This window comes from Podarcis erhardii (assembly GCF_964252035.2).
Source record: "Podarcis erhardii genome assembly, chromosome: 13".
Taxonomy (NCBI): Eukaryota; Metazoa; Chordata; class Lepidosauria; order Squamata; family Lacertidae; genus Podarcis; species Podarcis erhardii.
The window spans coordinates 47,550,095-47,577,186 of record NC_138502.1 but is presented as its reverse complement, the minus strand read 5'-3'; the positions used below and the strand labels follow the sequence as shown (position 1 = coordinate 47,577,186).

The following is a 27,092-nucleotide window of genomic DNA, read 5'->3' as shown; positions in this document are numbered from 1 at the left end:
CTTTGACCTACTGATTTTCTTTTACTTTCTGATCTCTGTTTTCTCTCTGGGGATAGTTCATTGTTTCATTGCCAAGCCTTCTCCTGATTTATTAATGTTGTTTCAATTTCTCTTTCATTACCTTCTTTTCTGTAAACTGACTTTTAATCTCTAACCTAAAGGGTTTTTTTTGTTTCTCAGAGCCTACGACACTTTCCAATTATATACTGCTTTTAATCTTCTGGGGGTTTTAAAAAGAAAAAGAAAAAAATCATTAATTATAATGTAAATGTAAGCTTTCCAATTGCTTTGAAAAAACAACAACCCCTGAACATGGGATTCTCCAGTGTTTGCAGTTTCCGGTGTAATGAAATTGCAGCTGTTCCAGCAGACACAGTAATTTTGTTGAGAGCGACATGCTGCTATTCTGCTTCTTTAAATATTTAAAATCACTTTGCAACTATTTCTACAAAGTACACAAGCAAAAAGCAATTGAGCAAAAATAGCAATCATTAAGTCTGGAGATGTGCTAAGCACAGCAGGTAACAAAAAGGATACAGATTCACACTTCTACTCTTCAGGAGCAAAGTCTGGGGTTACAGCTTTGGCAATCAACAAACAGATTTAAAAGGAAGATCAGACATGGGAGGGTTGAGGGGTGAAGGTGAGGACTGTGCCAACAAACTTCTTATAAAGTCAAAGAAAAGGAACTAAAGATGAGCTGAAAGTTCTCTCCCTTTCAGTGATTCTTTGGCAATGCCTGAATAAATATTCATTGCAGGCACATGTGCTAAACCCTGTCTCTGGTGCCAACCCCTTTACCTCAAATGATGAGACAAGAGACCAGAGTATGGGTTCAAATTGGCCACAACGTTATTGAACTTCAGAGTGGGAAACTTGGCACAGGCCTTGGCAGGTAACCCTCTCAGCCCGCCTGGCTGAGGATATGCAGGCAGATGAGGTCCAGTGAGAGGGGACTGCAAAGCGCAAACTTACACAGCATGCCCTTCCACCGACCTCGTCCCGGGAGTATGACCTATATGCCGCTCCTCTAGGGCCAGGGACTCCTGGTTTTTGCCCTGTAATGGGCCCTCCAAGCACTGCCACATGGGGAGGGAGCATGAATGCATCCCCCCCAACTTGATGTTAGACTAAAGGATACCTTGCCAAGGCCTAAAAACCGCCAAAGTTGTGACAAAATGCTACTGGGAAGGCGAAACCTGCCCATGCAGGGAAAATTCCTTCCCAGTTCTGAATACAGAAACCATCTTAAGACCGCAGCAACGCCCGCTGACCTGGAACGCAAAATATTAGCCTGTGAGGAAAGAATCATTAAATTGAAGATCGCTGACCTAGGATGAAATTACTGAGGCAAGAGGGTGGGTGGGTGTTCCTGGAAGGAAGAACAGCAAAAGAGGCTTGGACAATGGAGTCAGCCTTTTTTCTTTTGGCCTTAGGCCCGCCCCCAGCCGGCTGTTCATTGCCCTCCCTGGCCAAGGGCAGGTCAAAGGCCGGCTCAAGCGGGTGGGTGGCACCTGCCCAGGTGAGCCCTGCTCGGTGCCACAAACCCCGCCTACCTGTGGGGAAGGGAGGGTGAATATTGTTGCCTTTGCTTTATCTTCACAGGCTTCATTTGCCCTTTGTGGCAAATGATGCCCCCCCTCCAGGAGTTATGGGGCCCTCTCCCTTCAGAGATATCCTCCAATCCACGTAGGGTGATGATGAGAAAATTGACAAGGTGGCAAAACTAGGACACTCATCTCCGTGGACAATTACAGTGCAGGGCATTGTGTTCTAGATTGCGCCAGTTTGGTATGTGATTCCTTGCATAATCCAGTCTGGAGTTGCATTCTATATGTGGCTCATTGCTCCCCCATAACAGCAACCCTTGTGGTTAATTTAATTTTAAAAATACCCACTTACAATGCATTTGTACTGACAGTAAACACAGAACAAAAGTAATATATTTAAGCATTTAATGTGCCTTGTTTTTATCAAAGTAGATGAGAGATTGTGTGTATCAAAACAACTACTGTACAACTACTGCTTATATGGTTTGCTTGAACCCACAGGGACACAGTAAGAAATATTTACATGAACAGAAGGATGGAGGATGTGCGCATTATAAGAAACCAAGTTTGTGTTCAACCAAAATGTGAGGATCTCCCATTCTTTCACTCTGTGCCGGGTTGTTCAGAATATCCTCAAAACCAATGCAGTCACAGTTGCCTTTCCAGATATCCAAGGACAAGTTAGAACTAGGAAGGAAGATGTTGGACCTGCTTCGCTGCTTGGAATTCCGTCTGCAGCTTCAGCGGTGCATGCAGCCCCGGAATATTTCAGAGTAGAAAAATTCATCTTATCTTGATTTAGCAACAACAACAACAAAATTATCTGGTGTGTCCAAAGGATAAACAGGGAAAAGTTTGCTCTTCACATTTGTAAAGCCTCTATTTATCACATCACAGCTTTCAAATGCTTCAGCAGCTGACAAATCAGAAACCAGAATACAGTCCTTCAGCTGAGATCCATCTGCTCTGGAATTCAGTCCTCAAGCTGTGTTTTTTTATATAAAAAGGGGGAGGAAAGGACAGTGGTCAAAGACAATGGGAGCTGTAGTGAAGCAACCCCTGTAGGAAGGCCCCCAGCCTTCTCCCCGCCCCATGCGAAGGTGTTCTCCACGCCCCATGCAAAGGTTCCCTTCCTCTTACCTGGTCTTTTTGGGGGAGGCTTAGGCAGCAGCCACAGCCACATGCATCAGTGATGGGTGACGTTAATAATAATAATAATAATAATAATAATAATAATAATAATAATGCCACTCATCTCCTCTGGGCCATCTACCTTCAGAATTCATTTGATCGTCACAGTGATGATAAACTCTCTCAAGTCTCTCACCGTCATCTGACAGGCATCCCTTTGTAGGGCATTATAAGGCTTGCTTGCAAAGCAGCACTTTGTGACATCAGCTGGCAAACAGGGGCCAGGCTGCTGGGTTGTCAGGCAGATGAATTAAGAAAAATACAATCAAGGAAGGGATGCCAAGGGGCATCTAGTCCAACCCGCGGCAATGCCAGGATCCTGCCCACTGCCAGCCCTGGCTGGGCTCCAAACTTCGACCATCTACTTACCAGCCAGATGCACTGACCCCTTGCAATTCTGCCTGGGCTGGAGAAAGGGGAACGAGAAACGATTTGCTCTCTTTCCCTCAGGACATGGATATGAGAGCTACGCCATGCAGCCCTGTCAATATCTCAAGGGCCGTCACAGGGAGGAGGGAGGAAGCTTGTTTTCTCCTGCTCCAGAGGCCCTCAGGACCTGAAGACATGGCTTCAAGCTACAAAAAGGAGATTCCAACTCAACTTCAGGAAGAGCTTTCTGGCAGCAAGAGCTGCTTGACAGTGGGGAGAAATCCCCCAGGAGGCAGTAGACTCTCCTTCCTTGGAGGAACGCAGAGAGAATAAATGCCATGATGCATCAGCTGAAGCACAACTGGACACCTTCACCTGCCCCCAAACACATCTCACCTGTATCAGTATCTGCAAGCTTCTAACAGTTTGACTTTGCCCCAAAAGATGCCATCCTCTATTGTCTCCCGAGACAGACAGATGCCAACAGCCACGATGTTCTGAACAAGATCAAGTTCAACCCCCCTCTGATGGCTTCATGACATAAAGCTTACAAGTGCTTTTAGGGGATACTTGGTTCTGCCAAATATTTATACTGTTTATCTTAAAACACAGGTGAAGGTAAAGGGACCCCTGAAAGTTAAGTCCAGTCCAACTGGACAGTTAAGTCCAGTTAAGTCCAGTTAAGTCCAGTAGGACTCTGGAGCTGTGGCGCTCATTTTGCTTTACTGGCTGAGGGAGCCAGTGTTTTTCCGGGTCATGTGGCCAGCATGACTAAGCCACTTCTGGCAAAACCAGAGCAGCGCACAGAAACGCCGTTTACCTTCCTGCCGGAGCGGTACCAAATTATCTACTTGCACTTTCATGTGCTTTTGAACTGCTAGGTTGGTAGGAGCAGGGACCAAGCAACCGGAGCTCACCCCGACGCAGGGATTCGAACCGCTGACCTTCTGATCGGCAAGCCCTAGGCTCTGTGGTTTAGACCACAGTGCCACCCACGTCCCATCTTAAAACATACCAGCAAATTAAATGCACTTCCGTAGATATTTATACGATTGCAATAAAATATCTTCTTTCAGTTTGTCCTCCTGACCCCAACTTTTTTCCTTTTTTTTTTTTTTTTTGCCTACTTGGCATTAGCATAATAAATGAGTACCTTCATCGATCTGTACATCAGTATTTCAAGGAGAGAACTTCTGCAGGAATGTCATCAGTTACTCCCTCCCCTTTTAAAATCTTGCAAGGTTTTTCTCTACCACAACTGTGTTCAGCGAGTGACATCCAGTGGCTGCCAGCTTCTATGACACTTAAACATAGATCTAATTTATTGACTTCCATATTAATGCATCCATTTCCCTCTCAAGACAACCTAGCTAAATGTTTGTCATCATTAATATCGCATGTAATTGCAACATATAGGACTTACCAGGGGAATAATAGTATCTTCATTCTGTCATTTAGTTATTATATAGTGTTTTACACTTTTATATCTTACCTGTCAAGCCATCTATATCCCAGACCGTTGGAATAAAGCAATAAAACCAAACAGCAAAATAATAACTAGACAACAGAGAATAAAACAGCAGATAGCAGCATAAAAACACAATAGGAGTTAAAATTGTTTTAAAAATAGGAGGAAGAAAGTTCTTCATCTGGTGCTTGAGAGGGCACAACCTCATAGAATCATAGTATTGCAGAAGGGACTCTGAATGCCATCTAGTCCAACCCCCTGCAATTCAGGAATCTCAGTAAATGGCTCCCCCTCCAGTTTGAAACCATAGTGGACCCTGCTTAGCTTTGCAAATGGGCTGGCAGTTTTTATTGCTGCACCTGCCACCAGGTAAGTTTCCTTGAGCAGGGCATTCATAAACCAGCATGACAGCCAAGAAACTACACCCTGCTGTTGTTACCTGCTTCAACACAGATGATGATGCCACAGGGTTCTGTCTTGGGCCCGGTCTTATTCAACATCTTTATCAACGACTTGGATGATGGACTCAAGGGCATCCTGATCAAATTTGCAGATGACACCAAACTGGGAGGGGTGGCTAACACCCCAGAGGACAGGATCACACTTCAAAATGACCTTGACAGATTAGAGAACTGGGCCAAAACAAACAAGATGAATTTTAACAGGGAGAAATGTAAAGTATTGCACTTGGGCAAAAAAAAAATGAGAGGCACAAATACAAGATGGGTGACACCTGGCTTGAGAGCAGTACATGTGAAAAGGATCTAGGAGTCTTGGTTGACCACAAACTTGACATGAGCCAACAGTGTGACGCGGCAGCTAAAAAAGCCAATGCAATTCTGGGCTGCATCAATAGGAGTATAGCATCTAGATCAAGGGAAGTAATAGTGCCACTGTATTCTGCTCTGGTCAGACCTCACCTGGAGTACTGTGTCCAGTTTTGGGCACCACAGTTCAAGAAGGACACTGACAAACTGGAACGTGTCCAGAGGAGGGCAACCAAAATGGTCAAAGGCCTGGAAACGATGCCTTATGAGGAACGGCTAAAGGAGCTGGGCATGTTTAGCCTGGAGAAGAGGAGGTTAAGGGGTGATATGATAGCCATGTTCAAATATATAAAAGGATGTCACATAGAGGAGGGAGAAAGGTTGTTTTCTGCTGCTCCAGAGAAGCGGACAGGGAGCAATGGTTCCAAACTACAAGAAAAAAGATTCCACCTAAACATTAGGAGGAATTTCCTGACAGTGAGAGCTGTTCGACAGTGGAATTTGCTGCCAAGGAGTGTGGTGGAGTCTCCTTCTTTGGAGGTCTTTAAGCAGAGGCTTGACAACCATATGTCAGGAGTACTCTGATGGCGTTTCCTGCTTGGCAGGGGGTTGGACTCGATGGCCCTTGTGGTCTCTTCCAACTCTATGATTCTATGATTCTATGATGAGGGCACCTGGAGAAGGCATGCCAAAACTCACCTGAACTGACATTGGAATGGAAATAGGCATTCCTTCAGGTGCCCAGGTGCCCAGGTCCCCAGCCATACAGGGCTATGAAGGTAGCAGGTTTTCCTGGTGACTGGTCCCAGTTAACAGCCTGCCAGCTGTAGTTTGAGCTAAATGTAGTTCTGCATACAGTGGTAGCTTGGGTTACAGACACTTCAGATTACAGGCGCTTCAGGTTACAGACTCCACTAACCCAGAAATAGTACCTCAGGTTAAAAATTTTGCTTCAGGATGAAAACAGAAATCGTGCGGTGGCAGCAGCAGGAGGCCCCATTAGCTAAAGTGGTACCTCAGGTTAAGAACAGTTTCAGGTTAAGAACGGACCTCCAGAATGAATTACTAAGTTCTTAACCTGAGGTATCACTGTATCAATGTTTATCCTTCCAAATTATCTACAATTTCCATTGCTTTACAAGTGTGATTAAAATCCTGCTGATGTTTTAACCTGCTTACAATGGTCTTGCAAATAAATTATCAACTTTTCCCATTCTTTTTTTAATGTTCTTGTCTTCTTGATTTCTGAGCTTCCCAATTAATTTTGCCATTTCAGCATAGTCCATCAACCTGCTTTGCCATTCTTCTCTGGCTGGGGTTATTTCTTCCTTCTGTCTCTGGGCTAATAGCATCCATATATACGTAATAAAGTCTTCATGGTTTTTTTTTAAACAAAAGTTGTTAATATAGTTTTTGAACAGTGTCCAAAGGTTACCCAATATGCAACATAGCCCAAGTAAATGTTACCAAAGCAAAAATAGGCCACTCCATTGAAACATCTTGAGCCTATGGTCACTCCTGCTCTATGAAAATAACTTTAAAGGGGCTGCAACCCTGTTGTCTATATCAGCAGCGGAGCAAGCTGATAGGGCACCTGGGGTGGCATATGTGCCCTGTGGCCAGGGGCGGGACCAGCTGCATGAAGGGGCGGGGCCAGTCACTGGCGGGGCGGGGCAAGCCGGGGCAGGATGGTCCACAGGGCTTCCGAGGCGTCTGCCTGCCTCCTCCCACTCAGCTGCCCTACAACTGGGGGGGGGGAGGAGGCAGCAGGCAGCAGGCAGATTGTTTGGGGCAGCGTGGAGCCTGCGGGTGCCCAAACCACTCCGTCAGTCCCAGGAGAGATGTGTGGCTCAGAAGCTACAAACTACAAGAAAGAAGATTCCACCTAAACATTAGGAAGAACTTCCTGACAGTAAGAGCTGTTTGACAGTGGAATTTGCTGCCAAGGAGTGTGGTGGAGTCTCCTTCTTTGGAGGTCTTTAAGCAGAGGCTTGACAACCATATGTCAGGAGTGCTCTGATGGTGTTTCCTGCTTGGCAGGGGGTTGGACTCGATGGCCCTTGTGGTCTCTTCCAACTCTATGATTCTATGATTCTATGATTCTATGAAGAAGAAGAAGAGTTTGTATTTGATATCCTGCTTTATCACTACCCAAAGGAGTCTCAAAGCCAGTATGGTGTAGTGGTTAAGAATAGTGGACTCGTAATCTGGGGAACCGGGTTCCCGTCTCTGCTCCTCCACATGCAGCTGCTGGGTGACCTTGGGCTAGCCACACTTCTTGAAGTCTCTCAGCCTCACTCACCTCACAGAGTGTTTGTTGTGGGGGAGGAAAGGAAAGGAGATTGTTAGCCGCTTTGAGACTCCTTTGGGTAGTGATAAAGCGGGATATCAAATCCAAACTCTTCTCTTCTTCTTCTCTTCTAACAATCTCCTTTCCCTTCCTCCCCCACAGCTGCATGTGGAGGAGCGGAGACGTGAACCCGGTTCACCAGATTACAAGTCCACTGCTCTTAATCACTACACCACACTCCCCTTAGTAGTGACACCTGGGGAGGCCCGCCCCATCACACACCCCTTCCTCTGCCCCTGGTCTATATGTGTATATCACTAGAAGGAGAGAGTTGGGTTGGGATCTTTAAACTAAGAGCTCACCCAGACTTGCGCTTCACAGGTCTCAGTGGTTTCTCGCTTGTTTCTCAATTTCCAGGCATGGGTCCAAGCAGTCTGGTCTGGTCCTTGCCCCTCTGGGAAAATCCGCTCTTCAGCGATAAATCAGAGCAAACGTCAATCCAGAGAAAACCTGTCTGACATTTGCTCCGATTCAACAGTAAAGATCGGGTTTCCTCACTGTGTTTTACATTCAAGCAGTGTACTTGTTTTATAAAATAGATGAATTTAATTAATTAATAAAGTGTGTGCTGCTGATCCAATACAAATCCACCACTAACAGACTTATGTTATGTCAGATTGTACGCCATTTTATACTGGAAATATACTAGACCTTTGGCACCAGTTTCAATTGTGCCCACAAGGCCGTTTTCCACAAACCACACTCAGCTGCCCCTCCACACACACACCTGATGTCACAATGTACTGTCAGGTGTGAGGCAGGTAGACAGACAGACAGGTGGATCAGTTGCAGTGTTATCTGTTTGTTTATTATTTATAAAAGCATATCAATAGTACTGTAACGTGAAATATCAGGGAGGTGTGCAATGTAAAACAGATCTGTGTGGATTCACATTGTGCACAAGGTTAGGAAGGAATTAGTTTTTGTAAACAGATTTGGTTCATCCTATCCATTGCAATACAGTGGTACCTCAGGTTACATATGCTTCAGGTTACATACGCCTCAGGTTACAGACTCCGCTAACCCAGAAATAGTGCTTCAGGTTAAGAAGTTTGCTTCAGGATGAGAACAGAAATCATGCTATGGAAGCACGGCAGCAGCAGGAGGCCTCATTAGCTAAAGTAGTGCTTCAGGTTAAGAACAGTTTCAGGTTAAGAACGGAGCTCCGGAACAAATTAAGTACTTAACTCGAGGTACCACTGTAAAAGTGGTTTTCTGTTTGTTTGTGTGTGTTTATTTGTGTGTGTGTGTTTGTGTGTGTGTGTGTGTGTGTGTGTGTGTGTGTGTGTTTGTGTGTTGTTTATAAATTTTAGCCACTAGAGGGTACTGTTACCTTACTTGTCTTTCAGTTGGAATGGAAGTTAGTTATTTAGGTTTTAAAATTGTTATTTCCTTCCTTCCTTCCTTCCTTCCTTCCTTCCTTCCTTCCTTCCTTCCTTCCTTCCTTCCTTCCTTCCTTTTTTAAAAAAGTGCAATAACAGCAGAACAGATTAAAATAATGAACTCAGACAGCAGCAGCATTTCTAGATCTCAGAAGGTCTGGGAACTGCATGATCTCTCCTGCCCTCCAATAAGATGATCTAAGAGGCTTGCAGTCTGTTGTTCTCTTCATAGAGAACCGTTTGCCGCTGCTTTCGGGTGCTGAAAGCCAAACCTCTTGACTCGTATGACATCTCTCCAAAACTACAATTGTTTTCTCAGCTATTCAGTCTAGGAGATCACTGTTTAGGGAAGTTTTTAATATTTAATGCTGTATTGTTTTTAACACTTGATTGGGAGCCGCCCAGAGTGGCTGGGGAAACTCAGCCAGATGGGCGGGGTATAAAATAACAACAACAACAACAACAACAACAACAACTCTAGAAATAACATTTTCCATAAGCAAGAACATTAACTTGTATCCAGTTGAAGTCATTTTGACAACTCGTCATGCGTAACACTTTTGGGAGAGGAACACAGATACTGATGGATGTCTTCCATGCATGTCAAAATATTTAAGAATGCATGTTGCACACGGCTTTCAAAAAATAGCATTTTTTATTTAAAACTCCCGTACAATTTAAAGAATAAGTACTGTAATAAAGAAAATAATGAATATGTTATTGATACAATTGAACTATATTAGATCGAGTCTCGATACATTTGAAAATAAAAAGTTTTACTTAGTCTGCAAAGTTTAAACTAATTTAATCCATCCATTTCCTGTCATCTAATTCTGTAATAACCTAGGAACAGAAGCATATTTAATCACAATTACCATTTAATTACTAATTCAGACAATGGCTTTTGTATCTGCTCATTCAATCAAGAGTTACCTAATCAGAAGAGGCAAATTAATTCCAAACCCCGAAAGAATAAGAAGCTTGTAATCCATTCAAGCAATGTTATAATATGAACCTTAGCTTGTTTCTGGTGGACAGTAAACAAAATAATTGCATGGACGCATTGCCGTGTTTAGAACATGAAAAAAATATGTATTTGCAGCTGTGAAGCTCAGTGACTATGTTTTAAGGCAACATGTATCCTGACCTAAAGCATGTTACAAGTAAGTTCAAGAGAGTGCAATGGGATTTATCTCCTAAGCAGGGTGATATCAAATTCTAGCCTTAGCTTTGTTGGTTTAAGCTGAAGAGTTATTACACTGGGTATCAGAAAGCCCTGTGCAGGCCTAGTGCCATGCAATAAACAAGCAAACTAAAACCTGATTTTGTGTGTGTCATACAAATCTGCCTGTGTTCTTGGTTTATTTCTAGATTTGTGCCTATGATTTGTTTGAAACAAAAAACTCAAACCTGGTCTGCCTGTGAGATTCTATCCACATAACACCGGACTTGGAAGACCTACATTGGCTTCCAGTGCGTTTCCAAGAACAATTCAAAGTGTTAAAGCCCTAAACAAGGTGCCCTTCGACAAGGTGCCCCATGATATTCTGGTAAAGAAGATGGTAAAATGTGGTCTTGACTATGCTACCACTCAGTGGATTTGTAACTGGCTGACTGACCGAACCCAAAGGGTGCTCATCAATGGTTCCTCTTCATCCTGGAGAAGAGTGACTAGTGGGGTGCCACAGGGTTCTGTCTTGGGCCTGGTCTTATTCAACATCTTTATCAACGACTTGGATGATGGACTCAAGGGCATCCTGATCAAATTTGCAGATGACACCAAACTGGGAGGGGTGGCTAACACCCCAGAGGACAGGATCACACTTCAAAACGACCTTGACAGATTAGAGAACTGGGCCAAAACAAACAAGATGAATTTTAACAGGGAGAAATGTAAAGTATTGCATTTGGGCAAAAAAAATGAGAGGCACAAATACAAGATGGGTGACACCTGGCTTGAGAGCAGTACATGTGAAAAGGATCTAGGAGTCTTGGTTGACCACAAACTTGACATGAGCCAACAGTGTGACGCGGCAGCTAAAAAAGCCAATGCAATTCTGGGCTGCATCAATAGGAGTATAGCATCTAGATCAAGGGAAGTAATAGTGCCACTGTATTCTGCTCTGGTCAGACCTCACCTGGAGTACTGTGTCCAGTTCTGGGCACCACAGTTCAAGAAGGACACTGACAAATTGGAATGTGTCCAGAGGAGGGCAACCAAAATGGTCAAAGGCCTGGAAACGATGCCTTATGAGGAACGGCTAAGGGAGCTGGGCATGTTTAGCCTGGAGAAGAGGCGGTTAAGGGGTGATATGATAGCCATGTTCAAATATATAAAAGGATGTCACATAGAGGAGGGAGAAAGGTTGTTTTCTGCTGCTCCAGAGAAGCGGACACGGAGCAATAGATCCAAACTACAAGAAAGAAGATTCCACCTAAACATTAGGAAGAAACTCCTGACAGTAAGAGCTGTTTGACAGTGGAATTTGCTGCCAAGGAGTGTGGTGGAGTCTCCTTCTTTGGAGGTCTTTAAGCAGAGGCTTGACAACCATATGTCAGGAGTGCTCTGATGGTGTTTCCTGCTTGGCAGGGGGTTGAACTCAATGGCCCTTGTGGTCTATTCCAACTCTATGATTCTATGATTCCTAAACGGCCTCGGCCCAGTATACCTGAAGGAGCATCTCCACGCCCATCGTTCAACCCGGACACTGAGGTCCAGCTCTGAGGGCCTTCTGGCGGTTCCCTCCCTGTGAGAAGTGAAGCTACAGGGAACCAGGGAGAGGGCCTTCTTGGTAGTGGTGTCCACTCTGTGGAATGCCCTCCCATCAGATGTCAAGGAAATAAACAACTATCTGACTTTTAGAAGACATCTGAAGGCAGCCCTGTTTAAGGAAGTTTTTAATGTTTGGTGTTTTGTTCTGTTTTAATCTGTTGGGAGCCACCCAGAGTGGCTGGAGAAACCCAGCCAGATGGGAAGGTATATTATTATTATTATTATTATTATTATTATTATTAGTCCAACGTGGCACCTGCAGATGGGAGAGGGATCCACCGGGGGACCAGGGTCCTTTTTTTACAATTAATGTGACACACAAAGAAGCCCACAGTGTCATGCCATTGGCACATTGTGTCCAGTGTTATAAATTCCTACCAGCAGTGGCTCCAGGGGCAGAAACCGTCTAACCTGCTCCCGATGACTCTTTGGAGCTGGAGATGGCAAAGACGGACCATGTGACATTTTGTATGTATAGCACATGCTCTCTGTTAACTTAAAATAGTGCTTTGGATCCTGGACCCAATATTTGCATTTCACTTAAACAAAAAACTTAAATGTAGGTGTGTCTGAAAGCATCCTATTCCATAACTAAACAAATCAAATTTCTGTTGTTGTTGTTTTACTTTTCGTGCTGGATCTTCACAGGCCGTTTCTGCTTGCATTTACAGTATAAATGGAATCATGGCTCTTTTTCTCCACCTGTACGTAGCACACTTCTTTAGGTAAAGTTGATGTTTCTTTCGGGCCCATTGAGCCATCTGGATAGCCATTAGTAACGCAAAAACTCCAACTGAAGAGAGAGGGAAGAAAAAGACTACTGATCTCCAGGTATCGACAGTGGCATGTCAGAAGAATCATTTCCTACCTAACCACATAATGAAGAAGACACAAAGCATAACAAATTTGTTTTAAGCATATGCCAAGTCTTGCCCTTCTCTATCTGTGCAGGAATAGCTTCGGGAGGGGGTGTAAAACTTCTTCTTTTTTTAATTTGAGTCCAGCAGCTGCAGCTTATCTTCCTTCTTCCTCATGAGTGAGGTTTAGAGATGGGAGAAAGACTCCTGCTGCCAGACATGATCTCCCTTGTTCTGTTTGGGATTCAATTCAGGTCATATCCTACCACAACTTCCTGGTTGAGACATTAGGGGAAATGCTGAACCTGGGCATGTGAAGGAACAGCTTGGGTGAAGAAGACATCTGAAGGCAGCTCTGTATAGGGATTTTTAAAAATGTTTAATGCTTTATTATGCTTTTGAATTATGGTGCTGGAGGAGATTATTGAGAGTCCCGTGGACTGCAATAAGATCCAACCCATCCATTCTGAAGGAAATCAGCCCTGAGTGCTCACTGGAAGGACAGATCCTGAAGCTGTGGCTCCAATACTTTGGTCATCTCATGAGAGGGAAAGACTCCCTGGAAAAGACCCTGATGTTGGGAAAGATTGAGGGCACAAGGAGAAGGGGACGACAGGGGACGAGATGGTTGGACAGTGTTCTCGAAGCTACCAACATGAGTTTGACCAAACTGTGGGAGGAATGCGAGACAGGAGTGCCTGGCATGCTCTGGTCCATGGGGTCACGAAGAGTCGGACACAACTAAATGACTAAACAACAACATCATCATCATCCCTTGCTTTTTCCTGTAGGACTAATTGCAGTCGTTAACAGTCGTTAACCAGTTTACCATACCCATTGAGTCAATTTCCCATCTCCTACTACCCTTCTGAGAATAAACCCCACCCTCCCACTATATAATAAGGGTCTGGTGACTTCTGTTTCAGTGCATCTGAAGAAGTGTGAGTGCACACGAAAGCTTATACCCAGAACAAACTTAGTTGGTCTCTAAGGGGCTACTGGACAATATTTTAATTTTTAAATTTATTTCGGCTGCATCAGACCAACACAGCCCCCTACCTGAACCTACCCTATCTGTGCAGGAATAGCTTCTGGAGGGACTGTAAAACATTTTTTTTTTTTAATTGAGTCCAGCAGCTGCAGCTTTTCTTCCTTCTTCCTCATGAGTGAGGTTTAGAGATGGGAGTAAGACTCATGCTGTCAGACATGATCTCCCTTGTTCTGTTTGGGATTCAGTTCAGGCTCATGGCCACCTCAGCTCCTTGGGGTTATAGCAGAATCTCTAGAGCCAAGGCGTAACCAGTCTTGGGTAGGGTATCTTCCAGGGAGGCACACTGGGGTGCCCACTAGGATATGCCAACTTTGCTTGCTCCTAAAAAAAATGTGCTGGGGTCAGCTATGGAGTTCTTCCAAGGAAATGTTCATCCTGTTCTATCCACCAAAAATGTGGCAGAACAAAACTTGTGGCTCCCACCCATCTCTAAAATTAATTTACACCAGGGGTAGCCACTGTAATGCCCTGCAGTGCAATGTGGACTCCATTTCCCATCAGCCTCAGTCAACATGGCCAATGGTCAGGGAAGATGGGAAGGCAACACGTTGACTACCAATGATTTACATATGGATAGTGGGCATCATCCAAGCAAGATGAATGTAATCCAGTCAAAGGTAAACATGTTCCTCTCCCCCTTATTTCACTGGGAGTTCATTCCTAGTTCTCTACAACTGAAGTTAATAAAGGTTCTTAATCATCTGGATCAGGTACATTATCAGTGCTGCAAGTGCAATCTTAGCACAAGGAAACTAGAGGGGCATATTTTGAATTCCAGTGTTAGCAGGGGCAAGCAGAAATACACAGCGGAAAAAAAAATGTATTTCATAAAAGGGGTATGGGCTTTTGTATGAATTTGATAGGTTTATCAACAAAGATTTCGCTCAGGGGTCAGCAATTTTTTTCAGCAGGAGGCCAGTCCACTGTCCCTCAGACCACAAATAACCCAGAGATGCATTTTAAACAAAAGGACACATTCTACTCATGTAAAAACACGCTGATTCCTGGACTGTCCGCAGGCTGGATTTAGAAGGCGATTGGACCCGATCCGGCCCCTGGGCTTTTGCTTGCCTACCCATGGTTTAGCTGATTGGTTAGTGGTGCCAATTTTAATCAGCAGGGCTGAAAGTTTGTTTCTTTTGCTTTCTGTTTCACAATCATGGTAGGGAAAGAAAAAGAAAATATTACACATTTCCATTCCTTCATACAACATTTGAAAACTTCTGTCCATTACAGTTCAAGTTATGCTGCATGAACTTCCTTCCAATGTCTCAAAGGTTAAACAGAGACATGCTTTTTTTAAGCATGGTAGAAGTGAGGTGGACGCACACCAAGCCTGTAAATAAATGTGCTTAAATGCAGTGCACTTCCATCACACTTAAATGTATATTGATAAGATACAGGTATATTTAAATTCATTATTGAAAAGATGATCAACCACAAATAGTTGACTCAGTTAGGATATGTAATACTTATAATTTCTACTTCAATTGCAGAAGTTAATTCTAAGCCACGCTGATCATTTTTCTCATCTAGAATGTTTTTTGGGTGATGGTGAACAAGCTTATTCAAAGATCCCAGCTGGAAACTATTTCTGCTCTTACCTGGCAATGTTTGTGTCATCACTGTAAAGCTCATCCAAGAGCCAATCTGTTGCAAATGGAAAAAAAAAAAATCACAGTTCACTTAACGATAAACAGCTGTCTCTCTTATACAAAGTCCTGCCAAACCTTGACTCCAGCAGTGCCAGCCCTTCCATTTTGAATACATAGGTAATTCCCCCAAGTAATATATATATATATATATATATATATATATATATATATATATATATATATATATGGTAAAAAGGTAAATGACCCCTGGATGGTTAAGTCCAGTCAAAGGCGACTATGGGGTTGCAGAGCTCATCTCGCTTTCAGGCCAAGGGAGCCGGCGTTTGTCCACAGACAGTTTTCCAGGTCATGTGGCCAGCATGATTAAGCCACTTCTGGCACAATGGAACACGTGATGGAAACCAAGGTGCACGGAAATGCCGTTTACCTTCCTGCCACAGCGGTACCTATTTATCTACTTGCACTGGTGTGCTTTCAAATTGCTAGGTTGGCAGAAGCTGGGACAGAGCAACGGGGGCTCACCTTGTCATGGGGATTCGAATTGCCAACCTTCTGATCGGCAAGCCTAAGAGGCTCAGTGGTTTAGATCACTGCGCCACCCGCGTCTCAAGTAGCAATTTTCCCCAAGTAGCAAAGCACTGGTAGGTGAGTGGACACAAAGGTGACAAAATATGCATCGCAGGTGGGAGGAGACCTGGAGTGGATCTGGATTCTACTAGAACTATTGTTACAAAGGCAGACCCAGGAAGGTTAAGGGTCCAGTTTGTGAAAATGGATTTCAAAGCTTCACTCAAGAAACCAGGTTGCTGTTCTCCTTAGCATCCTTGCTGGAACCACAAATTAGCTGTGGCCTTATGAAGGCAAAACATGCACATTACCAAAGAGCTTCAACAGAGCTGGCTGGATCAGGCCAATGACCCATCTAATACAACAACAACAACAACAACAACAACAACAACAACAACAACCGGTTCAAAAACCGGGCTCAGGGCGGCTAACAACAAATTTAAAACACTTTAAAACACATAATTATAAAACCAGCATGAAATACAGTATAAAAAATGAATAACAACAAAATTCAAAAATAAAAAATCAATTACCGTATTTTTCGCTCTATAAGACACACTTTCCCCCCTTCAAAAATTAAGGGGAAATGTGTGTGCATCTTATGGAGCGAATGCAGGCTCCTTGTCTTCAGCGACAGCTATGGGAAGCCTCCGAAGCGCAGAGGGAGAGCTCCCTCCGTGCTCCGGAGGCTTCACGTAGCTTTCGCTGAAGCCACCTGAAGCCTGCAGAGTGCAGCGGGAACTCCCACTGAGCTCCGGAGGCTTCAGGCAGCTATCTGCAAGCCTTTGGAGCACAGCTGCCTGGAGAGCGAGAGGGGTTGGTGCACAACGATCCATCTTGCTCTCCAAGCTTCACTTCGCTGGACAGGCGCTGCACAGTTTTCCCTCTCTGCGCAGCGCCCCTTCAGCGAAGCAGGAGGAGAAATGGAAGGGGCTCTGTTTCTCCTGCTGCTTCACTGAAGGGGCGCTGAGCAGAGAGGGGGAGAATTTTTTCTCTCCTGTTCTCCCCCTCCTATGGTCCGGTGCGTCCTATAGAGCGAAAAATACAGTAGATAATCCCCAGGGCTAGCTGACTGAATTGGTCCTACTTGGGCCAGCGAGGAAGCCAGGGGAGAATTAGCTGTGGGGTTTCAGAGCGAGTAATCTTCATAAAAGGGGAGGGGGGAGGAAGAGAAGGGAAATAAAAGATCAGGCTGAATTCAAATTAAAGGCTAGGCGGAATAGTTCTGTCTTACAGGGATGACGGAAGGAGGTTAAATCATGAAGGGCCCTAGTCTCGTGCGACAGAGCATTCCACCAGGTCGGAGCCATCACTGAAAAGGCCCTGGCCCTGGTGGAGTATAGTCTGACTTCCTTAGGGCCCAGGACCTCTAAACTATGGTTATTCATGGACCTTAAGGTCCTCTGCGGGGCATACCAGGGGAGGCGGTCCCGTAGATTATGTTCTTACAGTAGCCAAGCACATGCTTGTGGGAAACCAAAATGCAGGACCCGAGCACAAGAACATTTGCCTCTCCTGTGGTTTAAAGCAAGTAGAATTCAAAAGCATTGCTGCCGCCATCTGTGGAAGAAGAGTATAGCCATCCTAGCTTGTAGCCATTGATAGCCGTCTCCTTCATGAATTTGTCTAATATTCTTTTAAAGCCATCAAAGTTGGTGGCCATCCTTGGCCCCATGGGGGAAGTGAGTTCCATAGTTTACCCATATGCTGTGTGAAGAAGTACTGCCCTGAATCTTCCAACAGATTCAGGACAAAGCTTATAAACCATCTGTGATGTTAACATATATGAGAGAGTGCTGGAGGTGAAATAGTTAAACGGCTTGACCAATTGGAACCCGGGGGGGTGGAGTCAGAGGGACTATAAAACCAGCTCTGGGAGGAGCAAAAGGGGGAGTTCGTTGGGAGTTGGGTGGTTGGTTGGAGTGGGAGTGAACTGGGATAGAGTCTGTGGGTAGGTTGAGTTAGTGTAGCGAAATAAGCTGAGTCAGGAACAGTTAGGAGCTAGGAAGACAAGTAAATATCGGAGAGGTGGTTTAGTGAGTGAGTGCAGGTAGTGGAAGTTATAGGTCTGGATAGGCACTCTATGATTGTAATGGACCAATACCGTTTATGAAACCCCACGCTTGTTAAACTGCAATAAATAAACAGAGGTTTATGTTCCAATTTAACCCTGACTGGACTCAGTATTTTACCCGGTAGGGCCTGGGTGGTGGCAGTGAGAAATAAAGGGGTGGCACAGGGATCAATAGATGGTGAAATGTCCAGGGACCCTGTGTGATCGCCACACCATTTTTATTTTATTTTTATTTTTTTGTGAAACAAGCTCATTTTATAAGCCAACACCTTTTTCAAAGACAGCTCCTTTGGAAGCCGTGAGCGACCTGGATCAAAGCAGAACTCACTGTGAGATATCTGTAAGGTGGTTTTTTTAAAAAGTTTTTTAAATATTTTATTTTTACCAACCACCAAAACACAAACAGTGAAACCCTCCAGGCGGCTGATACATTGAGTATACATATTCAATAATATACATATTCAATAATATTCAATAATAAAATATTCAAATCAACCATATGCACACTTCTATATACCTTAACACTCCTCCCTCCACAAGGTTTATTTAACTTTTAACATTTTAATTGCCCCAAATTGTTCAAACCTGCCCAAATTATTCAATATCTTCTCAAACCAATTCTCCTCTTTCTCACTGAACTTAAACCATTTAATTCTATGTATCTTCACAGTTAGGTATTCTAGTGAGATATCTGTAAGTGAATTAAAAGTACTTACAATTTTTGCTTAGCTAGCTGGCACAGATGCAAGGCAAGAAGGGGGAAAATAAAATAAAGTAGTAGTAATAATAATAATAATAATAATAATAATAATAATAATAATAAAAACCTCATATGTATAGTTTGGGCAGGAAACAAACAGAAACAACCATGTGAAAGGGTTGATTGATGGGCTTGGGAAAGAGCCTTTATTGCCTATAAGGAAAAGAAAAAAGACCAATATTTCATTATAACAGTTTGAGGAATGAGAAGTCAATTCCAGCCTATGAATTTCTATCGTCTACTGACCACACTACAGATAGAAATCAGCTTCAAACACATTTTAACTGTGACAGCTTCTGAACCAAGGATTCCTGCGAACAAGCGAAATGGAAAGGACTAACAAAAGGATTCTTCTCACATTCACAATCTTAGTTACCAGGATTTGAGTGGTTGGGGGGAAGGACAATTTTCATAGAATCATATAATCATATAATCATAGAGTTGGAAGAGACCACAAGAGCCATCGAGTCCAACCCCCTGCCAAGCAGGAAACACCATCAGAGCACTCCTGACATATGGTTGTCAAGCCTCTGCTTAAAGACCTCCAAAGAAGGAGACTCCACCACACTCCTTGGCAGCAAATTCCACTGTCAAACAGCTCTTACTGTCAGGAAGTTCTTCCTAACTTTTACGTGGAATCTTCTTTCTTGTAGTTTGGAGCCATTGCTCCGTGTCCGCTTCTCTGGGCTGCATCAATAGGAGTATAGCATCTAGATCAAGGGAAGTAATAGTGCCACTGTATTCTGCTCTGGTCAGACCTCACCTGGAGTACTGTGTCCAGTTCTGGGCACCATAGTTCAAGAAGGACACTGATAAACATGCCCAGCTCCCTTAGCCGTTCCTCATAAGGCATCGTTTCCAGGCCTTTGACCATTTTGGTTGCCCTCATCTGGACACGTTCCAGTTTGTCAGTGTCCTTCTTGAACTGTGGTGCCCAGAACTGGACACAGTACTCCAGGTGAGGTCTGACCAGAGCAGAATACAGTGGCACTATTACTTCCCTTGATCTAGATGCTATACTCCTATTGATGCAGCCCAGAATTGCATTGGCTTTTTTAGCTGCCGCGTCACACTGTTGGCTCATGTCAAGTTTGTGGTCAACCAAGACTCCTAGATCCTTTTCACATGTACTGCTCTCAAGCCAGGTGTCACCCATCTTGTATTTGTGCCTCTCTTTTTTTTTTGCCCAAGTGCAATACTTTACATTTCTCCCTGTTAAAGTTCATCTTGTTTGTTTTGGCCCAGTTCTCTAATCTGTCAAGGTCGTTTTGAAGTGTGATTTTAAACAAATTGCAAAGTGTTTTAAATCGTATGGCGTAGATGCAGAATGCACAATAGTGCGGCAGTACTCCCATCCTAGGGAACTGGCAGCAAAATAATTCTAGCATACCGTATTTCCTACTAAAGAGCAGCACATGGTATTGCTGCTGTAAGAGCTTGACAAATCTGATGTGGGAATTCTAAATCAGAGTAGACCCACTGAAATTAATAGACACTATTAACTTAGGTCCATTGATTTCAATGGGTCTGCTTTGAGCTGAATGTGGTTGAATATAGGGATCGAGGGACCTGTCAAATCTCTCACAGTTTCTCAGTGTCCCAATGTTAAATTCTGTTGTCAATATTTTGCAGCAATTTGCAATTAAAAAAAGAATCAATCAACATTTTTGCATGAATTTCTCCGAATAAACACATTTTAATATGCTGTTTGTTTGTTTTTTGCAAGCAATTTCCCTTAATATAATGGGTTTTTTTTGTAAACATTGTGTGGTTAAAGAACTTCAAAACAAAATTCAGACCGGTGAAAATTTCAAAAATAGATGTGTTTCGGTTCACATACCATTTTGGAAAGTATGAATTTGATAGATTTTGTTTTAAATGAGTAGTGAATCACATTTGTCCTCCATTCCTATATATCTGTAATAAATTATGTTTCCAAGTATGCTAAACTCTGGCTTGTCCTCTTGCTGCCTATTCCCTTTCCTGGAAATTTAAATTTCTACTGGGCCAAAGTATGACTCTAGGTTAAAGGCCATTGTATTGGGACATGCATACTTTGAGTGTTCTTATGTAATTGTATACATACGTAGATAAGGACACATGATGAGTGTTCACAGACATGCCCCCAAATGAATTATTGTGAAAATTAGGAAATATTTAAGGGGCACCAAATTTTGTCCTTGCTCAGGGTGCCAAATTAACAAAGTTCACCCCTGGATATGGTCACTTGAATTTCTATCCCAGACAGACAGAATGTTAGGAGGATTATCATAGGTAAGCAAACTGGAAACAGACTACAGACCTGATTGGTTTTGATGGACTAATGCAACATTGATAAAATGATTCCCAGCTTCACACAACTGAAAAAAATAATAATGCAAAGATAAAAAAAGCATTAGATTTTCAGGCTTTAACTGTAGAATCATAAATTTAGCTTGTCCCCACAATGATGGGGAAGATGAAGGTGCTTTATGCACCACTTTGAGATCCCTTGAGAAGAAAGGCAGTCTAGAGGAATGGCTAAATATAAAATAAGATCAGCCAGGGAGAATCACATCAAATTTTCCATTCACACCCAGTGGGAGAGATAGGGGGACCCACACAGAGCTTTCACGATTTGAAAGAACATAGGCATCAAGAAAGGAAAATATACTGCTCACACATCGCAGAGCCCTGGTCACATCAACAACAAGGTGACTTGCGCAAATGACCTCATCCATTTCTTGAATCGATGTTCCAGTCCTCAGAGAATTTACTTTGAAGTATAACCCTTAGATATCAATGGCATTTACTTTCAAGAATGTCGGACTACCCAGCCTACGTACAAGCCACCAGCCAATATTTGTTCCCTGCCAGATGCTTCACACACATACACAATTTTTACAGTCCTAGGCAGGCAGCAGAGCCAAGAGATTTACGAAGTCTTGAATACACTGCTATCCATCACTAGCGGACTATATTTGGCTTTGATGGTCATACATTGTGCAGGCCTGATCCAGAGAGGAATCATGGAAGATGTATTTTAATAGTGAAGGTACGGAGAGTTTTGCCATCTTTTTGCAGGCAGACTTGTTGCCCAGGTTCACAATTGTCTCATTTGGAATCTACCCTTGTGTACATAAAATATTAAGAAATAAAGGAAAATTGGTACGCTAGGTTGTAAGAAAGTATTAGAAAGTATATTAAATGTAAGGTAATAATTATAAGTACATTCAAAATCACAAATGTCAACTATATCGGGAAATGATGGGAAATCTATTTATTTTACTTCACCTTGTTGTTGTTGTTTTGTTTTATTTTATGTACCGTTATATGATTTTAGCTTAGCTGAAATCTGAGTGGAATTAGGTCAAATTTACATTTTAAGTTAAACTAATTTAAGAATATATATATATATGTATGTATATAATTTAATTAATAAAAGTCAGAATGGCATAATGAAAAAGGGCAAAAAGAAGAAGAAAGTTCTGATCTGGCTCGCAATGCAAAAGGAGATTCTGTACATGCACTATCAAAGGAGCATCAGGCTGCTTTTGCAAGTGCAAATACATATTCACCAAGGAAACAGCACAAAAAAATGAAAGTGTCTCCCTTCTTGGTTCACCTGTCTTGGGAGAGTATATGTAAAAGTCTGTGTGTGTGTGTGTGTGCATGTGTGTGTGTGTGTGTGTGTGTGTGTGTGTGTGTGTGTTCCACATTCAAATTTTTTTACCCTCCCTCACTTTCTGCCCATACATACCAGAAACACAAGGGCAGATATAGTAACTTGCTTGTTCCCAAATGCTAGAAAACAGAATGAAAACATAATTAGGACTCAGATATACAGCGGCAATTAAAACCTTTCAAGTGTGTTGTGAGGTGCATTATACAAGATGGCAATGGTGAGCTATGGAAAATTCAATATATTTTTCAAAGTTTTTTTTTTTTTAAAAAAAAGCATTTTCACAACGTTTTCTATGTGTCTAGATCCCACCTTATACAGTGCTACCTCTACTTGCGTTCATCTCCGGTTACGTATCCTTTGGGATACGTACGTGGCAAACCCGGAAGTATTTTTCCGGGTTTCGCTGCGCACACATGCACAGAAGCAGTCTATGCACCTCATGCATGCACAGAAGCGGCACCTTCCAGTTGTGAATTCCTCGGGATCTGACTGGAGCTCCAGAACGGATCCCGTTCGCAACCAGAGGTACCACTGTAATGTGAAGTCCACTCGAAGACACAAGACTTACCCACCTTGGAAGAATGGCAGATGAAAGTAATGGACTATATGGAATTGGCGGAAATGACTGGCAGAATCCGAGACCAGGGAGAAGAGTCGGTGGAAGAAGATTGGAAAAAATTTAAAATCTATCTACAGAAATACTGTAAAATTATTGAATGTTAATGACGTTGGAATGAAACGAAGCGGTTTTAGCAATAAGGCAAAGGAATATGTAAAAATGGATTGATTTTAGACGAAAAATTGAAGTTTATAATATGTGAAGATAAGAAATTAAGGATAAATTAAGAGGGTATGGATTTGCTGAACCAATTATTAAATAGAATACAAAAAAAGGAGGTGCGAGGAAGTCAAGAAAATAAGCAAATGAATGCTAAGAATATAGAAAGAGGGATTTAGTTTTTAACTTTTCTTGATTTTTCTTTGCTATTTCTATTTTGTATTTTGTATTTTGTGTATTCTTTTGTTTTCTTTTTTCCTATTTTTGTAACTTTTCTTATGTTGGAAAACTTAATACCATATTTTTTGCACCATAACACTCACTTTTTTCCTCCTAGAAAGTAAGGGGAAATGTCTGTGCGTGTTATGGAGCGAATGCCTGCGGGTGGCGGGGGGGATCTGCTGCAGTCGTGAGCAGAGGATCCATGGTTCCCCTTCCTTCCCTCCTCCGTGGTTACAAAGCATGGATCCACATGGATCCTCAGGATTTTTGCATTGGGCTACTCCAAACTCACTGTCAGATCACATGTCTGTGGCCACAGTATGAACCACAAAAATCATATACAGTGGTGCCTCGCAAGACGAAATTAATTCGTTCCGCAAGTTTTTTCTTCTTGCGAGCTTTTCGTCTTGCGAAGCACGGTTTCCCATAGGAATGCATTGAAAATCAAATAATGCGTTCCTAGGGAGACTGCCTTCAGACCAGGTCCGGGGACAGTCTGTCCCCAGACCTCTTCTGAGGGCTGGCGGGGGGAGAATGACTTTTCTCCCCACCGCCAGCCTTCAGAACAGCCTTCTGAAGGCTGGCGGTGGGAAGAAAAGCCCTTCTCCCGCCGCCAGCCTTCAGAAGAGTTCCTGCAGGGCTGCCTAGGCTGCGGATAGCAGCCTGCTGCCTGGCGCGAGGGGCGCTCTGAAGCAGAGCGCCCCTTGCGCGGGGCAGACATTCGCAGCTTGGGGAGCCCTGCAGGACTTCCCCGCAGGGCTCTCCAAGCTGCGGATAGCAGGCTGCTGCCCCGCACGAGGGGCTCTCTGCTTCAGAGCACCCCTCGCGCGGGGCAGACATTCGCAGCTTGGGGAGACCTGCAGGACTTCCCCGCAGGGCTCTCCAAGCTGCGGATAGGGGCAGCAGGCTGCTATCCGCAGCTTGGAGAGCCCTGCGGGGAACTCTTCTGAAGGCTGGCGGGGGAGAAGGGCTTTTCCTCCAACCGCAAGTCTTCAAGACAGGTCCGGGAACAGAGGAGAAGCGCTGCCGCCTTCCCCTCTGTTCCCGGACCTGTCCTGAAGGCTTGCGGTGGGAGGAGGGTTTTCCTTCCCACCGCCAACATTCAGAATGCTGTTCTGAATGTTGGCGGTGGGGAGGAAAAACCCTCCTCCCACCGCAAACCCCGGGAACAGAGGAGAAGCGCTGCGCGCCTTCTCCTCTGTTTCCGGACCTCCCACCGCAAGCCTTCAGGACAGGTCCAGGAACAGAGGAGAAGGCGCGCTGCACTTCCCCGCTGTCCCCGGAAATTTCCCTATGGGCTTTCGTCTTACGAAGCAAGCCCATAGGGAAATTCGTCTTGCGAAGCCGCTAAAAATCGGAAAACCCTTTCGTCTTGCGGGTTTTTCGTTTAGCGAGGCATTCGTCTTGCGGGGCACCACTGTATCCACTATTTCGTTTAGAATATTTTTTTTCTTGTTTTCCTCCTCTAAAAACTACGTGCGTGTTATGGTCTGGTGCGTGTTATAGAGCGCAAAATACGGTAAATATCATTATTTTAAAAAAATAATGTAATGTGAAGTCCACTTAAGCCTTTCTTTGGTTATACAGTCGACCCTCTGGATACGAACTTAATTCGTTCCAGGGGTCTGTCTGCAACCTGAAAAGTCCGTATCTGGAGGCACTTCTTCTGTGTATGCATGAGATGTGCAGGGTGCTTCTGCTCTTGCGCATGTGGCGAAACCCAGAAGTATACACTTCCGGTTTGCTGTGTTCGCAGCCCAAAGTTTACGTATCCGGAGGGATACATAAGTACAGGTAAAACTGTGTAGTGAATAGGCCTTGTTCTCCTTGGAAGCTTCATCTTTAGACATCTCTGGAGTTTTTTCATGTTTGCCTCTCCTTATGAAGCAAACTCAGGCAGGAACCAAATTCATTTTACATGTTGCCTAACTATGAAACTTCTATTGCTACGTCTCTTTATAGAGAAGACTATTATACTGCCACGGGTTTCCAAAAGAAGGTTGCATATTTCAGAAAAACTATTTTGGAGCAAAAATATTAATTTGTTAAAAATCTGACAGTCACCCCAGAATTTAAATTAAACTCCAGATTGGATCAAGTCCCGCAGACCCTGAATCACAGTGATGGCATCGCTATAGCATCCCATAGTGATGAAATCAGTATACCTGAAGGAGCGTCTCCATCCCCATCGTTCTGCCCAGACACTGAGGTTCAGTGCCAAGGGCCTTCTGGTGGTTCCCTTACTGCGAGAAGCCAAGTTACAGGGAACCAGGCAGAGGGCCTTCTTGGTAGTGGCACCCGCCCTGTGGAACACCCTCCCACCAGATGTCAAAGAGAAAAATAACTACCAAACTTTTAGAAGACATCTGAAGGCAGCCCTGTTTAGGGAAGCTTTTAATGTTTAATAAGTTATTGTATTTTTGTGTTTTGTTGGAAGCCACCCAGAGTGGCTGGGGAAACCCAGCCAGATTGGTGGGGTATAAATAATAAATTATTATTATTAATAATAACATGCCAGGGCCTGGCAGTGCCTTTGGTGCCTTTGAACCCTCACCAAAACTGCCCTTCGTCAATCATGCAACTTAAGAAATGGAGAGGGGTCCAAGCAATTCCTGACAGAGACTGAAGTCATACACTCAATGCAGTTTTTAGCAGAGCTGAGTTCTCTTCATTTCTAGTTTCCTCAGATATGTTGTGGTGAAATACTGTTCTTAGCACATCTTAGGAGGGTCTACTCTGGATCTGACTGAGAATCTGATTAGTTTTAAAACTAGAATGTCAGAGAGGGGGCTAGTTTAACCTCTCCCCCCCCCCCCCGTGTATTAGTTTATTATAATATGCAAGGCATATGAACAGCCTCCCGCTTTTATAATAAAGTGGTACAATCCACAATTTGTGGGATATAAATGCAATCTCTCTCCATGTCTCTGCATGGCTCCTGCATGTTTTGCTCCAAGAGACAGAAAACGCTGTCAGCATCTTATGAAAATATATTGATTTCCATGTATAAGGTCTCCTAATTCACAACTAATTTTACCCTTGGGGGCTTGTTGGGATGAGGGAAAGTTACACCCCAACTACAATATGGTCTGAAATCATGCTCTGTCAATTCTCTAGAGTGGGGAATTTTATCCACTCCAATTCTCTCCTCAGCACGGGGACAGTATTTTTTACTGACCCTTCACAGGGTTGGATTCTAAAGCTAGACCTCTGCATTCCTTTCCTCCTTTCCCATCTAATATCTGAAATGTTGCTAGAAATTTCCATCCTGTTTTGGTGTGGAATTCTGAAATCCTGACTTGAAAAAAGGAAAAACAGCCCCCAATAATAATAATAATAATTTTATTTATACCCTGCCCTTCCTGCTTTAAAAACTGGGCTCAGGGTGGCTAACAGCAAATATAAAACATTGATTAAAATGTGACTTAAAAACAGCATAAAATATAACATAAAATGCAGCATCAATATCAATAAAATTCAAAAATTCAGGGGGTCATTTTTTTTTGGGGGGGGAACCCAGTCAGTAGACATCTAATGATCACCAGGGCTAACTGGCCAAGTCCTCTTAGGGCCAGCAAGGAGACCAGGGAAGAATTTAAATGTGTTGTCCCAGAAAGGGATTCTTCATAGAAGAGGAAAGGGAAAAGGGAATA

At 43.5% G+C, this 27,092-nt stretch overlaps 1 protein-coding gene and 1 long non-coding RNA gene across 2 annotated transcripts in view; one reads left to right on the top strand and one right to left on the bottom strand.

Annotated features, from left to right (window-relative positions):
- LOC309327236 overlaps positions 1 to 27,092 on the top strand; it is a 621,761-nt gene that overhangs the window by 497,783 nt on the left and 96,886 nt on the right. The window lies entirely within an intron of this gene.
- The window catches only part of TECRL (trans-2,3-enoyl-CoA reductase like), a 46,180-nt gene continuing 31,048 nt past the window's right edge, over positions 11,961 to 27,092 (bottom strand). The window contains exons 8-12 of the mRNA XM_081836348.1: positions 22,515 to 22,558; positions 21,078 to 21,135; positions 18,843 to 18,928; positions 15,363 to 15,408; positions 11,961 to 12,643 (exon numbers count right to left, since the gene is read on the bottom strand). Coding sequence (XP_081692474.1) covers positions 12,516 to 12,643; positions 15,363 to 15,408; positions 18,843 to 18,928; positions 21,078 to 21,135; positions 22,515 to 22,558 — 362 coding nt within the window. The 3' untranslated portion in view covers positions 11,961 to 12,515. The remainder of the gene's footprint in view (positions 12,644 to 15,362; positions 15,409 to 18,842; positions 18,929 to 21,077; positions 21,136 to 22,514; positions 22,559 to 27,092) is intronic.